General features: G+C 40.6%; 1 protein-coding gene across 2 annotated transcripts in view; it reads left to right on the top strand.

Moving 5' to 3' along the window:
* The window catches only part of ANKDD1B (ankyrin repeat and death domain containing 1B), a 38,862-nt gene that overhangs the window by 13,502 nt on the left and 10,099 nt on the right, over positions 1 to 15,261 (top strand). The window contains exons 4-14 of one of the 2 annotated variants that reach the window (XM_064641109.1): positions 559 to 657; positions 749 to 853; positions 2,618 to 2,716; positions 3,089 to 3,187; positions 5,064 to 5,162; positions 6,028 to 6,126; positions 7,652 to 7,750; positions 9,519 to 9,617; positions 11,909 to 12,004; positions 14,004 to 14,202; positions 14,864 to 14,995. In XM_064641109.1, the coding sequence (XP_064497179.1) occupies positions 559 to 657; positions 749 to 853; positions 2,618 to 2,716; positions 3,089 to 3,187; positions 5,064 to 5,162; positions 6,028 to 6,126; positions 7,652 to 7,750; positions 9,519 to 9,617; positions 11,909 to 12,004; positions 14,004 to 14,202; positions 14,864 to 14,995 (1,225 nt within the window). Of the gene's footprint in view, positions 1 to 558; positions 658 to 748; positions 854 to 2,617; positions 2,717 to 3,088; positions 3,188 to 5,063; positions 5,163 to 6,027; positions 6,127 to 7,651; positions 7,751 to 9,518; positions 9,618 to 11,908; positions 12,005 to 14,003; positions 14,203 to 14,863; positions 15,133 to 15,261 lie in introns of those variants that run through there. The other variant, XM_064641108.1, reaches the window with a different exon arrangement.

Below are 15,261 nucleotides of genomic sequence, written 5' to 3'. Positions count from 1 at the left end.
CTGGAGATGCCAGACCTTCTGTCAAGAAGAGGTCACACTGAACATTTAGATAAGTCTTGTTGCATTACATTTTCCTTAATTCCACTCATACTGCTAGGTGTTAATATTGCTTTTCTAAGAGCCTGCAGAGCAGAACCTGATACACTGAATTAATCAGTAAGATTTAAAGAAACAATCCACCCTGCAAGACAGAAGTAAGTTTTGGGTCAGAGGCTGGAGGTGCTGCTTTTTTCCCAGTCATTTAGGCTGGGGCAGGGGGCTGCTTCAGAGGCACCCCTGCTCAGAATGAGGCCTTCTTGGGGTAGTGGTGGGTGTGTGCACAGAAGGACCCCTTTGACATGGTCTGGCTCATAGGAGAAACACATCACACACTCAGAGACTCCCCACTGGCCTCCACAAAGTTAAGAGTTTGTGGGCTAGGCCCCCTCCCCTCAGCCTTTATCTTCAGTCTCCTGGCATGAGGCTTCTTTGCACAGCTTGCTACAGTAGCAATGTTTTAAGGCAATTAAAAAATCCAATTCCTAACAGTAATTTCTGTCTTTGTAATTTTTTTTGAAGCATGGCCTGACAGTGATTCATCTTGCAGCTTGGACTGGAAATCTGGATATAATGCGAAAATTAGTTAAAGCAGGTGCTGATCAAAAGGCTAAGAATGAGGTTTGTTATGACAAATTTTTATCAACTCTAAACATGTTTGTTTGGGAAAAAAATGAAACTTATTCTTACAGAGTCACTTATGGTTTTTCAGGAAGGAATGAATGTACTGCACTTTGCAGCTCAGAACAACAGCGTTAAAATAGTTGATTATTTTCTCCAAGAACTTCATCTGAATGACTTGAACAAGCCTGATGCGGTACAGTGTGTTTCTTTCTGTTTATTTCTTTGATATCATGAGGCTTTTGTTTAGGACAAAACAATCCTGACTTGGGGAAATTCAATTAATTTTAATTTATTGCTAGTTACATAAACTTTTAATTACTGACTCTAATATTGAGAAACAAGTAAAACAAACAGCCAGACAAGCACTTGGAGAAAACACCTTTTCTCCCTCTTTGATTATCTCAGTTGAACTGCAGAAACTTCTCCTCCCCTGCTCTCCTTGCTTTTGCTGCATGTGATGTTCAGTTGCATTGGTGAGGCAACGGGAGGCAGAGGAGGTTGGGGCCAGTCCACAGTGGATTCCTTTTTTTCTGCTCTTTGTTTCTTACTCTTTTCCTCTGCTTCAGCAAGCTTCTTCCATGAGCTGCGGTCTCCCTGCAGGTGTACCTTCTCTTGTGTCTCCTCTCTTGCATCCTCTCATGTCTCCTCCTGTATCTCCCCTTGTGCCTCCTCCCTGTAGCAGTGACCAGCCTTTCCTAAATACAATTTCACAGAGATATCATGTGTTCCTCTGATGGCTTGAGTGTTGGCACGTGGTGGGTCAGTTCATTCCATTGTGGAGCCAGCTGTAAATGGCTGTGGAAGGGCAGTCTCTGATGTCCTCCCGCACAGCCCCCTGCCCTTACCAAAACCTGCCAGTTATGGCCAACATGGGCGTATTTTTTCAAGATAGCACATAAAACTCTGTGCAGCCATTCTACAAAGGTGCACCAACTCTTCAACAGTGCCAGAACCTCATCCTCATCAGGTTTGCTGTGTTTTTATTTTCCCTTTCCACAATATTGGGATCTTGTTTTGAAAGCTTACATAGCTAAGTAGGATATTTTATTTTTACATGAGGAAAACTTATTCCTGTGAGATCTGTCATCAAAAGAACAGATCTCCCTTCTTTTATTTTTTTTTCAGCCTTGAACTTTTTTGACCCAAAATTCTGAACTCTTTTTACACATGACAAGGCTGACAAAACAGAGTTAATTTAACAAAACAAACATTTTTGTCTTAGGCCTTGGGAAAAGAAAGGTGAAGAAGCATCTTCTCTTTGTTGAAGTTGTTTCATAATTCTCTATTAGTTGCCTGCATTTCTTTTTCTTAGACATTTATATAGGCCACTATCAGATATGAGATGAGGCTGTTTTAACTAGTTGGTTAAGTGCCTCACTGTCTGAACAGTGGTATGGTTTTATGTGAAGATAACTTTCTGCAGTTGAATTGTAAACAGTTTGAAATTTAGACACCACCCAAAAAACCCCCAAAACATGCAGCTCTAAATTCGGGTCTCCAGGATGAAACTTCTGAGATATGTTAGTTCTGGTCTGTGCTTACAGAATTTAAATCATACATGTTACACCAGGGAAATAAATCTTGCAATTTTCTTTACTGCCTGTTTCTGAGCATCCTCAGACTTTTAATGTTCTTTCGATAAATATTTTCATGCTGAGAAGAATTAAGATTTAAATATTTTGAGCATAATTTCTACATTTTCACCATTTCTAAACAGTTTTCATATATTTTCTTCAGGATATGCAAGATGTATAATCTGTTTACTTACACTAACTATATATTTTTAGGTATTAATCTTCTTGTGTATATCTACTATTCTATTAATCTCCTTAGTCGTATGATACATACATTTTTATGTAGGATACATGTACACATATGCATGCCATGAATCTAGTAACCAGAAGCAAGTATTTCTACTTTCTCTAACACTATGTTTCTTTCCATAATTGTTTTCTAGAAAGGTAAAAAGCCATTTCTTCTGGCTTCTGAGAAAGGCCATGTTGACATGATAAACAATTTGATTGCTCTGAAACTGTTCACATCTGAAAAAGATAAGGTAAAGATTTCTTTTCCACAGAAATACAACTACAGATGTGCTTACCCAGGTTTTGGCCATTAATCTTTAAATCAGTGGTCTTGAGGGCTTGGTGTAGTACCCATATTTGCAGAACCCAGTCTTTTTGCTGGTGCACGCTGAAGTTTTCAGAAAACCAGCTAGATCAACAAGATCATGTCTACCTACATGTGAAAAGGCCCTTTTCCAGTTAGTCTCAATCTTGGAATGTGTCTTGTGGATCTGCCTCCTTCTCCTTGTACGTAAGAGAGAATTGTATGTAAAAGACCAAAGGCTTTGTGTTGGTTTTAGTTAATATATTTACTTTATTCTGTGTTTTAAAATTTTAATATTATTTGACTTTTTAATTTCAAGGAGGGAAACACAGCACTGCATTTAGCAGCCAAAAATGGTCACAGTGAAGTTGTAGAAATTCTGCTTGAACAGTGGGAGGAAATAAATGACCTCAATCAGGTAAGGACACTGAAACTACTGAAAGAGATAAAATTAGAGACATGAAAAATTGTCAAAAAAATAAAATTTCAAAAGAATAGATGTGGCAATGAGGGGACTTCCTTAGTTCTGCTGCTTTTCTAGTACCTTTGCATCCTGTTTCCTTGTTCCTTGTCCAATAAATTCACCTCTGTTAACTCATTCAATGTGTTGTCCTCTGTCCTCTATTCCTCACACAATGACCTCCCCTCCATTTGGCATGCCCTTGCATAACTACTGGTAGAAGAAAACACAGAAGGGCCTTAACCTCCACTTTCCTTTCTGTTGTCCAGCATTTTTAACCATGTGATCCCACTCCTTTTAACATCTCCTATATAGCATCTCTGGTGCTTTTCAAGCTATTCACTGGACCAGTTCAACTTGCATACCAAGCATTTACCATCATAGATACCTCAGCAAGGAGGTCTCAGATTTGCACCGTGCCGTCTGAACTCAGTTGCCTGAGTGAAACTGGCTCAAACACTGCCTGCCCGCTTTTGCTTTCCTGGGTTAGTGTTGGTGAGCTCAGCCGACATATTCATCAGTTGCATATTAGCTGTGAAGGTTGTATGCTTGAGTTGATGCAGTCATGATCTTAATTTTGAGGCTTAAACAAGGAGTAGAGAAAGGAAATGCACACTAGCTGCTCACCTCAGCTTTCCTGCTTTCCAAAGTGTCTTTGTGTCTTCTGTTTCTTCTGTGGGGCAGCTAGAACAAACTGAGCAAGGTAATTTCCCTTGCTGTGGGCTGTCATGCCCACTGTGGGAACATACTGTGTGGCTGATGGTCAGTTCTGCTGGCCCAGTGGGTGAAATGAGTAAGGGACACCCACTCCTACCTGAGGCCCTCTTCTTCCTTTATCAGCAACAGATTTGTGGGTGGAGAGGTTCTCTCTTACCCAACTTGTCTGCTATTTTCAGCTATGCAAGCTGAAGAGGCACACAGGCCTCTTTGAAATGTGGAGCCCTTTTGTTTCCAAGCCTTGTCTAAGAATGTTGCTTCTGCACACAAAGCTTGTACTGCTTGTGCCCCTGCCTTGCTATGGCTCATGGAGTGACCTTCCCCTCCAGCTGGACATATTCTGGGTGGTGTAGAAACTGATCTCTCTTTCCATAGCATGAGCAAAGTACTAAAATATGTTCAGTTTACCAGAATAATGGTGTGAGGATTTTAAGCAAAGTACAAACAGGATTTATTAAAGCTTTTGTGAATGTTAATTTTTATGAGTAATTTTTATTAAACCTTTGTGTATTTTAGGAGTTTAGAAGAAGGGAGTAGATCATTGTGCAGCTGATGTAAGCTATTTTAGAGACTTGTTGTGGAGACATGGAGACTCTTTTGGTGTGAGAAGATTTGAAATAGATATGAAATAAGATTATTTCTATTAAAAATCCTCCTTATAAGTAGCACTAGGTGTTTGCAATTTGTCAGAAATCCATGGCATTATACTGACAGAATTCAGTACTTACTGTATGTTCTATCATGCTGTTGCTGAACGGCAACAACTGCTACCCACCATCTTTGTTTCTGTGCCTGTTTTCAGCAGTGTTCTTTGAAAAGAACACAATTAATATTTATGAATATTAATATATGAATAGTTATTAAATAATTTTCTGTATCATTAAACATTACTGTACCTCTGTCCACATAAATGCCATCTGTCACTGAACTGTTGGTGAGTTGCCACATCATTCAAGTGCTAATTTAGGAGCATTCAGGTTGTGTTCTCTTGGGACCATCTCACCTTTTTTTACTGAGCTGGAAGAGCCTGATCGAGCCTATCAGAGGTGTTTTGTATCACAGTCTTATTAGTCACGTGGCTTAAATGGGAACAGACATTTTCTCTCTTTTGGTCTAGAACGGAGAAACTCCATTTTACTTGTCTGTTAAAGGAGGTCATGAAAAATGTGCTGAACTCTTACTGGATGCAGGGAGTGACATCAATGTTTTAACTCAGGTATGTACACAGCACACAGGTAGTGGGACATCCCAGGCAGTGGGAAGGATATTATATTCCCTTTTCTCTATGTACTAAAAGTGTATTTGCTCTGCTTATTTTTATGAAATGGGGAAAAATAATAAAATAGAATGGGGAATGTAGAGAGTACTAACAGAATAAAACTGATGTGGAAGAAAAATAGCATTATATTTATTTGAAAGAGTACTGTGGTGGAGTTTATTTACTGTATGCCCAATAGTACATCATATGACCAGAAAATGTAGCAGACTAGGGTAACTGAAAATCCTATGTTTTGGCAGTGACTGATCTGATGTTCTTGTTCTTGTTATCCACATCTGGTTCCTGGACTTTGGTCCAACTCACATCTGCTGAATGGCCTTGGCTTGCCTGCTGCAAGAGGATTATGATTCCAGTAGACTGAGAGCTTGTTTGTTTACACAGAATTATTATGTAAAAATGTTCTATGGATTTATTTTTAAAGTTTGTTAATGTGAGTATACTTGCTTGGTAAAGGTCTAACAGGCTAACTAACAGACTAGGACGTGTATTGACATTGTTGTTGTCCATGGCTCAGTATAGATGACAATTGAAAAGGGCTGTTGGATACTGGTGTTCTTTAGCATATTTGTTGTGATATAGTAAAAATGGGAAATTCCTTTACTATTGACAAAAGCAATTGCACATCATCCTGACTGCTGATCCACTTCTTTTTGTATCATTTTATCAAAGGTTTTTTTTTTTCACAGAGAGGATAATAACACAAACTTAAATCGAAGATTATCCTATATTTGTAGCTCTTTTTAGTACTGTTTTTTTAGCAATAAAAATGTAAGGTTTTGCTGTCTATCAAAATTTCTTTCAGAATGATAGCAGTGCTTTGCAGGTTGCAATTCAGAATGGACATCTATCCTTGGTTACTTTTCTTATTGATAAGAACATTGACCTGGTTCCTAAACCCGAGGTGAGTGTATATCGGAATAACTGTTCTGCTGCTGCTCAGCCTGTCCTGTCTTTTGTGGCCTTCCTTGGAATTCAGACAGCTGAAGGAGATTGAGTAGCTCCTTGAATTTTATACTATACACATTATCACTTAGTGGGATATTGATTAGCAACATGTATAGACCAATAGAGACAAGGTCCTGTTGCACAACCCGGGGAGTGCCTGAGCAGACTAGTCCAGTGCAGTGTAGACATGGCCAGGCTAAGCCAAGGAGAAGATGAGCAAAGTACCCTGCTTGAACTAGCAGAGCAGGCCTCCCTGTGTGCTGTGGGCAAAGAGTTAACACTTGTAATGGATTTTGAATAAAGATAACTAGAAGGTACATAAACACTTCGGTGTTGTCACCCTTTGAAGGTAAATGCACACTCAATGGCCTCAAAATCTGCATGCCACCATTCTTTGGGATTTAAAAAGAAGGGGTATTTATATTATGCAAATCTTCTCTCAGTTTAGATATTAGAGTTTTTGTTACACCTGAGGTTTGCTATGAATAGGAAATTATTTTCCATTTCTACAGCACAGGATGAAAATGGCATCTCGGCTTCATGACAGGCAGTGATCACTGGCCTATTGCAGGAAGTTATCAAGGAAGAAAAATTTATGATGTGCTGGAAATGATTTAAAGTTCGGGCAGTTGTTTTGCTACTTGTTCTCATTGGCTTTCTGTAGGAGAAGCAACTCATACAATCATAATTTATATTTTGAAAACATTTCCAGCAGGGTGTTGCATAAGAGCTTCCTTTATTTTTCTGTAGCCCTGAAGAAATGGCTGTGTTTTATAAAGACACCGAACTGGTGTCTGGCACCCATGAATGGTACTGGCATGGAATTATTCTTTAACTGTATTTCACAAGAAATTGATGAATCACAGGTTCAACATCCAAAGTGAACTTGCCAACCAGATGATTGGATTGTGACTGGTGTTGGACCTGTGCCCAGTTACTTTAATAAGTAATCACTCAAATAAAACCCCTTAATTTCTTACCAGCTGTAACTTGCTCTAAATATGACAGCAAGTCAGTTTAGTACAAAGAATATTTCTAGCAGCAATGTGTTTGTTCCTGGAAAGTAGGTTTTGACATCCGTTTACCAAATACAGAATAAATCTGTCTTCAGGCTATTCAACTAAGGGCAAACCCAATGTTCTGAGGGAGCCCTAACATTACCCTAATCTCTCTGCCAAGGATAGCAGCACATCCCAGGTAGGAACATTTAAGAGGAGAGCCTTGCCACATTCCGAAATGGTGACACACTGATGCAACTCCATATTTCTGTTTTCTCAGCTGTATTTGTCTACCTGATGCTGTAGGAGCAGGCTACCATCTCTGGTATAACTGCACGTTGAGATGTGTTTTCTGCAATCTTGAAGCTCTGCTAGAGCATATCGCCTTTGCAATGGGTAGTTTTCAATTCAAACCTCTTTCTTATTTGAATAAACTTCTAATAATGTACCCAAGTATAACAGTTTATTATTTTCCCTCCACAGCAGAAGAATTCCCCTCTCCATTTAGCAGTCATTGGTAACAATCTACCAGTAGTAAAAAGCCTTTTGGATGCCAATCATGATATAAACTCCTTAAACAATGTAAGAAAAACTGGGAATTAACTCAATTTCATTGGTAAAGAAGAGATTATGTGGATTTTGCTTGAATTTTTTTTTTTGCCTTATGAGCTCAGAGTGCAAAAAAGTAGGAAGGAAGAGGCGGTTCCCTCCTTATCTTTTTGCTTGTATTAGTCACTGGTACATGCTATGCTAATATTGTTTGTGGAAGATAAGGATAATGGGTTAATTTATTGTTCAAGTGTTACGGTTCATGTGCAATAAACGACAGAAATATTTGTCTCAATGGTATTGACCTCAGAGGGAAACCCAGTGCAGCGTGGCATTTGACTGGAAAGAAGTGAATCTTCTTTTAAAGCAACCCACAGGGTGCAGTGTTTTAGATCTGTGACCAAACCATGCTAGTAAGACACCAGATTTAAAACTGTTGCTGAGCAGTGTTTGAACAGTACCAAGGATTTCTCTGTTTCACATTCCGTGCCCCCAGGTCAATACAGGGGGTTGCTGAGGGAGCTGAGAGGGGACACAGCTGAGCAGAGCTGAGTGAAGTGCTGCTCCACACTACACAGCAACACCCTGAATGATGATGCCATAGGCCTCTGTGATGCATCAGTTAGCATGTTCAGCTGTTAACTGAAAAGATAGTGGTTTGAGCCCACCCAGAGACAGCAACATGTTTTCCCCACCTTTGCCAGGATTCTTTAGCCTCTACTTGGTGTCAGTGATCTTTGGAGACCTGGCTGGTTGTTGGTGAGTTCACTGTAGGTCACACATCCACTGCTGATGTGTGTCATATTTACTTTGGTGCTGTCATGCTTGATCCCTTTTTTTCTGTACAAATCCTCCTACAATTGTTAATGACCATCTTCTGCTTTTGCTGTGTTGTGTGTCACTTTGTATTTCTTTGCCTGTGAGGGTGATGATAAAAGCACTAGCCTTGTGCCTAATCTGGTATTTTTGGGCCCTAGAATGCCACTATCTGGGTACTCTCATGAAGAAAATCAACAATTACATCATTTCCCTTTCCTCCTTGGAGAGGTGCTTTGTTGAAAGAGGAACAAATGGCACTACCCCTTCTTATCCTCCATGATAGGTCTGCCCCACCTTCTTGTAACAGCTACTTGGTTCCTTGAATATCCTCGTGTAATCACACTGTTCATACTGGAGTGTGTTATGAGTGTGATTTTGATTATTGTTCATAAGGTTAAACAACTAATTCGAAATGCCACACAGGAATTCACCCAGAGGCAGTTGATTCTCAGGTGGCATAGTTAAAGTTCGCTGAACTCATTAGGAAACAGGTAGACTTCTGCTACTCATCATTTTGTGGCAGGGCTTGCTAAAAAGCCCTGTTGTGGATGTTGCATCATAATGTTGAAAATTATGGATGTCTAGTTGTCTTGGAACCCATTTCAGCAGGGAAGAGGTTACTTGAGAGGATAATATTGATGCGGGTTGGCAGTTGCATGAAGCACTCTGCCCAAAACACCCTGCTTTAAGAGGGAAGAGAGAGAGAACTTGTTAATTTATGATACATTAGAAGGGCATTACAGCAACTTTTCCTGAGGCAGCTGGAACTTCTGTCTGGTTTTCCTACAGAGATCCCATGTGCTGTCTTGTTTACCTGAAATAAAACTGGCAGGTAGATCACTCAGAAGTTAAATTATTTCATTCTGTGTTTTCTCACTAAGGCTGCCTCTTGTTGTGAATCAATTTTAGATTCAGCCTGAGAGCATTCTGCTTCTGGGAGGGAGTTTGATGTATTATATTTATTTGGTGTCTATAATTCCAGAGGCAGGAAACCCCTCTGCATTTGGCAGCTGATCTTGGTAATGTGGAGTTGGTGGAAGTGCTGCTTAAGGCAGGATGTGATCTCAAGGCCATGGATAAGGTAAATTGCATTCCTCACACATGCAAGGATTATATGATTTTATTTTCTGGTTTATACCCTTCAGCCTGGAAAGACTGAGGCAAGAAGAGCAATGGCTGGAAGAAGTACCAAAGCAAAGTTGATAGGCAAGTGCTTTTTAAAGGACAGAATACCAAACCCAGTTTTTACAAATTTGCTAGATTGAATTTCCCCTTTTTACAGTTACCGCTATTACAGATTTTCTGTATGACTGAATTGATGGATTTGATGTTTATTAGGAGAAAAATCTAGCTCTTTAGGAACTTATAAAAAGTAATTTTCCTTCACAAGACTGTCCTCATGAGAAGTGAAGCTTTACAAACTAGGATTGTCTCATTTTTCCCTAGCCTGACATGAGGCTTGGGGCTCTGAGCATGGGCATTGACGTGTTTTGGAAGGCTGAGGTAAGATGCTGCACTGTAATTAAGCTTTTTCATTCAGAATCATGCCTACACTTGCCAGAGAGCTGCAGTTCTCATATGGGCTAACCCAGAATGAAATCTTGTTCACTTTAGACAGCACCTTAGCCACTGGAAAATTTTCTCAACCTCTTTGTATTCTAAGAGCAGACACAGACAATTATTGTTTGTTATGACCTTAAGCACCTACAAGTCTTGGGATAGATAGTGCCCTGGTATTACAGCAATCTTGATAGAGTTCATGACTTGTTATGAGAATTTGGCTCTGAACCAGTACAAGTTGTGTTACCTTTCTGCACTGGTTTTATTTCTTGGAGTAGTTTTTTCCTTGCCTGTTTGCTGGATGACCTCTGAGGCCATGCCTCCACTGGGAACATTTGCAAGTACAGTCCCCTTTGAACTGAATTGGTACTGAGACACCAAAACTGACTAAACAGTAGACAGGAAACAGGGGGGCCTGCTTCTGTTGCACGGTGTTGTCCTGTCCTGTTGTCTTGGCCTGGCCTGGCCTCCATACCCTGGCAGCAGGAGTCCTCAGTCTCCAGGGCGTGTCATACATCTGCACGAGTTGCAAGCTGTTAGAGCAAAGGAAATGCTATCTCAGGAGCTCTTCCTTCTTCCCATCTGCAGATAAAACTGTCTTTGGTTGTGAGTGACAGTGCACAGAGAGCTCCCTGTGTGCAAGACTACTATGCTACATGTGCATGCAGGATGCCAGCATGCCTGCACCAGCACAGAAGGCCAGAAACACCCACCCACTCTGCCTCCCTGTGAAATGTAGAGCACCCCTCTAGAGGTGGAACCCATGGAGCTCTTATGGTCTCTGAACTCTTCACATATAAAGCAAGCCTATGCCTTAAAGGTTTAATGAAATGTAAATTCATTGGCTTCCAATGTGATGCTTTTCTAAAAACGAGAATGATCGTGAGCAGAACTAGGAGCTACAACTCAAAAAGTGTATACTAGGGAACTTTATAGCAGCTAGATAGTTGAAATACCTCATTACTGCATCTTCTAATTAAGAGTTTGGCTTCTGTTAGGTCTAATTTTCTAGAATGCCTAGCACTTGATATGTGGAGAACACCCTGAATATTTAAATCCAAGGCAGTTACACTCAGTGCAAATCTGAGAACAGACCATTGCAGAATTAACCCTTTAGAGCCACTGAGATGCCTTTACACTGAAGTGCTGACAGCAGAGATGGGTTCAGGTAGACTGAGCAGACCTCTGCAGCTGGATTTAAAGCAATGGCTTCTAGTTACTGTGGCTGCCCGTACTACCCATGAAGCATCATCCTATAGTTGTGCTTATTTCAGTTGTCATGAGAAAAGTAATTCTCTTTTCATTCTGTGAGCTAACCTCTTTTACCAAATAAAACAAGGCACAAGTTTGCCCTTAAAGTCAATTTCCAACTTTGCCAGCCCATCATCTGAAATGCCAGTTTAACCATTACATGGGAATGGATTGTATTGTGGTAATTTTTAATTCGAGATGCCTGGGCTTGTGTGAACTTCGAAGCAGTGACTGGAGAGTGTGAGCTAGTGTAAAGTATGCAGCAGTCTGAGTGCAAGAGGTTTCTGAAAGCAGCCATACCTCACTAGAAATTCTTTAAAGGGAAGTCCAGTGTGGGAAAGAAATTGACCACCGCTGGGCTGAGGGGATAGAGCTCATGCAGAGCATAGAACTTGGATTGTAGTTACTCAAAAGCCATAAAATTGTAGTAAATACCTTTTCCAGGGGGAAAAAAAAAAAAAAAAGAAAAAAAAAAAGATGGGTCTCTGTGAACTGTTTTTGCATTTCTTCTATGATACACTTACCTGAGATAATGTTCTGATTCACTATCTCTACTTTCAGCATGGAAAAACTCCACTAGCTGTGGCATCAAGGAGCAATCATGCCCTCATTGTAGATATGATCATTAAAGCAGAAAGGTATTACACCATGAAACAGGTAAGAGGCATCTTTCATTACACTGAATACAGCGATAAAGGAAAAGCCAATTCTGATTTTGAAGTGTCTTTTGCTTGAGGTAGTTCCTTTTGGCAGGCTGCAAGATGCAGGCTTAATTCCTGGCTAGCTGTTAAAAGTGTAGGCAGATCTTAACATTTTCCTGCATTGTGCTCTACACAGAGAGACAAAGGGGCGGAAGGAGATTCTAAACTAAATTCAATCTGTGCCATCAGCATGAGAGCTGGGATAATCTGGATCCACGATGATCCCTGGATCCTCTGGTACAGTAGAATCTGTGGTTGAAAAACGGTGGAGTGCAGATGTCTGTCACTCCTTCGTTACCAAGGGCTCAGCTGCTTTGGCAGAAGCTCCCTGTTCTGTTCCTTTTGTGTTAATTATAAAATTAAATCAATGAAATGGAAAAGAATACAGCAACAAGTGAAGGACACAGCTTAGATTGTCTGAATTTCTTACTTTCTTTCCCTTGTTGTTACTTAAATGTAGGCTGCATAGTGCTGGGCCTCCCTAAAGGGCCAAATTGCCATACCAATTTGTGACTTCATTCTCACTCCTGCTTCCTGCAAGGCAGTGTTTGTTTCACTAAGTTAGCCAAGTGTATAAGCATACTGATCCCATCCCAGTGCAGGCACAGAATTAGCTGCTTTTACCACCCCACTCCTGCCCTGTGTGGCCAAATTAATGACACTTAATGTTACAGGGCTTGTAAATCACGGATCTAGATTAATTATCATGAAAAGTGCCTCCCCCAACGCCCTGTATTGTGCATATTTGATTTGCACCAGTTCAGCTGGAGTTGTCAGCTATGTTATTGTTTCTTTTGGCTTAAAGGGGAATTAGAAGTGAAGTCAGCTGTTGCCACAGAAGACATGACAAGTCTGAAAGCAGTAAGCCCATAATGCTCCTAACCTCTTGGCACTGTGTACTGAATTGCCTGAAGAGAAAAAAAAGATAGTTAAGCAGATGGTTTTCTACAAGAGCACCAGAGATGTTTGGAAATACAAACATAAGTGTTCGTATCCTATTGCTTGAAGCTGAGAGCAGAGCCTTTGGGAGCAGCTTAGATCTTACAGCTGTGGAATATGATGTTGTTCAGGTGGTGTTACCACACAGGAAACTACACCATTTGGAACCATTATTTTAAGAACTGTCTTTTTGTTACATTGAGCTGACTTATCATCTATGACAAAGCATTAGTTACAAAAGGAAATGTCATGTAGCTGTGAGGAAGGGCACATGATACTAATGAGTGAGTGTCATCTCTCTGTTTGACCTTTTTTCCTATTTACTGTTTCTACCCAACTCTTCCCTATCATTGTCCAGGCTGGATTTGACTGGATTTGAGAGCTGCTTTTACTATCCCACCTTGCCATTGCCTCAAAACAGAATTAGCAGCAAAGCGAAGCTGTGCTGCTGCAAACATTTTTTTAGAGTTGCATCAGATGAATGGAATCAAACATGCATGATAATGGTTCTGCATGTTGAAACCAATAGCTCATGCTGCCAGCAAAGGATCTGCAAGTCTCCACTTCAGCCACATGAAGCTGACAGGTCAGAGGCAGGAACAGCTTGAGCAAGTGCCTCACCAAGGGTGGGTGCCTCTTCTCAGAGAAAGATCAGCACTTCTAGAAGCAAGAGGAAAGAGTAAGAACTGTGCCTGAAACCCAACCATGTTCAAAATGTGACATATAAAGTAGACAGAGTCAAGGAGCACAGCAGTGCTGGCACAGTATTTGCTGTTACTTTGCTTTTGTGTATCAAATACCAGAGAAAGAAAGTGGCTTATTTTGCAATTAATTTAGTAAGGCATAGCGGCAAAGGGAGGACTTTGTCAGTTCTGTTTCTATGAGCCATACATGGTTCCTTTACAGGCACTGAGCAAACCACCTGTCAGTAGCTACACCTGGTTGTCCAGGACACCGTCCACTACTCAGTAAGCAAAGGTTTTCTTACAAGATTTATCACCTGCTTTCTTTTTCAGACACATCTAGCTCATAGTGATGTTGGCTCAGACTTCAGCTTTTCCTTCAAACAAGATCACAGTATACAGACCAAGCAAATCCGTTCCTCCCTTTGGAATCTAGCATACAACCAGTTAAAACCCCGTGAATGGAAAAAACTGGCCATATTCTGGAAGTTCACAGATGAACAAATTAAAGCCATTGAAGAACAGTGGACAGGTAGTAACATCTGAGTGGCCAGACATAATATCTAGGCTAAAAAAACCCACGGTGCAGTGTTGCTTTATAACTATGTGAGTATCACACAGTGAAGGGATAGGCCTTGTCCTTGGTTCCCAGGAAGCAGTGCTGTGGAACTACAGGCCACTTCTGCTCTCCCTTTTGGCCTGAAAAAACCTTCCTCTTGGGAGATCAAAACCAGAAGCAGTGAGCAGCATGGAAGGGTCTTTCAGGTCATGCTGCAAATGAGGACCTGGGAAACCTCATGACACAGAAAGACGTTGTTCATGTTCTGTCTGCACCGCTGCCATGAAACAGTAGCTTCTGGTTTCAGGCATATTAAGTGCTGGTAAAACAATACTTCTACAGCACATATTATACTTGTTCACTGCTACTCTAGGATATATTTCCACATCTTGGGCAAAAATGAAAGGAAAAATTAATTTTAAGATGTATTAGGATTTTTTTCTCTCTTAACAGTAGCATTAGGATAAAAATGGATTTTTTTAAAAAACCTTTTATAAGCATCAATCTTCATTTTTCTTCTAGGTGAGAGGGAAATAATTGAGCAGGTTTTAAATCGTCTTGGAACTCTAAAAGTTTAAAAGCACAAAATACACTGTTTCCAGCATATTGAACAAGTACTTTGTGTATTGCATAGGGAAAAAAAGTTACAAGGAACATGGAAACAGAATGTTGCTCATCTGGTTACATGGGACACTGCTGGCTCATCAGAATCCTGTCAAACATGTATATGAAGATCTCATGGCAGCAGGATTTCAGCCTTTAGCTGGTAAGTTGATACAGAGCCCATTACACTGTCTTCCAGGAGATTGCAGTGTGGTGCCGAGGTCCCCGCTGGTGTGACTGTGGCAGGGCTGGAGGACACTCTTCCTCTCTGGGACTCTGCCCTTGCTGCGGGGTGAGGCTGCTTGAGAAAAAGCATTTAAGTGAGACTTGAGATTTCTAAAGGAAGACAAAAATGTGCAAACTTTGCTTCCCTCCTTTGTCTTGCACACATGGTTAAATTGTAACTGGCAACCCTTCAGTTAGATTAGT

Source organism: Pseudopipra pipra, chromosome Z (genome assembly GCF_036250125.1).
Source record: "Pseudopipra pipra isolate bDixPip1 chromosome Z, bDixPip1.hap1, whole genome shotgun sequence".
Lineage (NCBI taxonomy): Eukaryota > Metazoa > Chordata > Aves > Passeriformes > Pipridae > Pseudopipra > Pseudopipra pipra.
The sequence above is the reverse complement of the archived record's forward strand: the minus strand, read 5'-3'. Positions and strand labels throughout refer to the sequence as shown.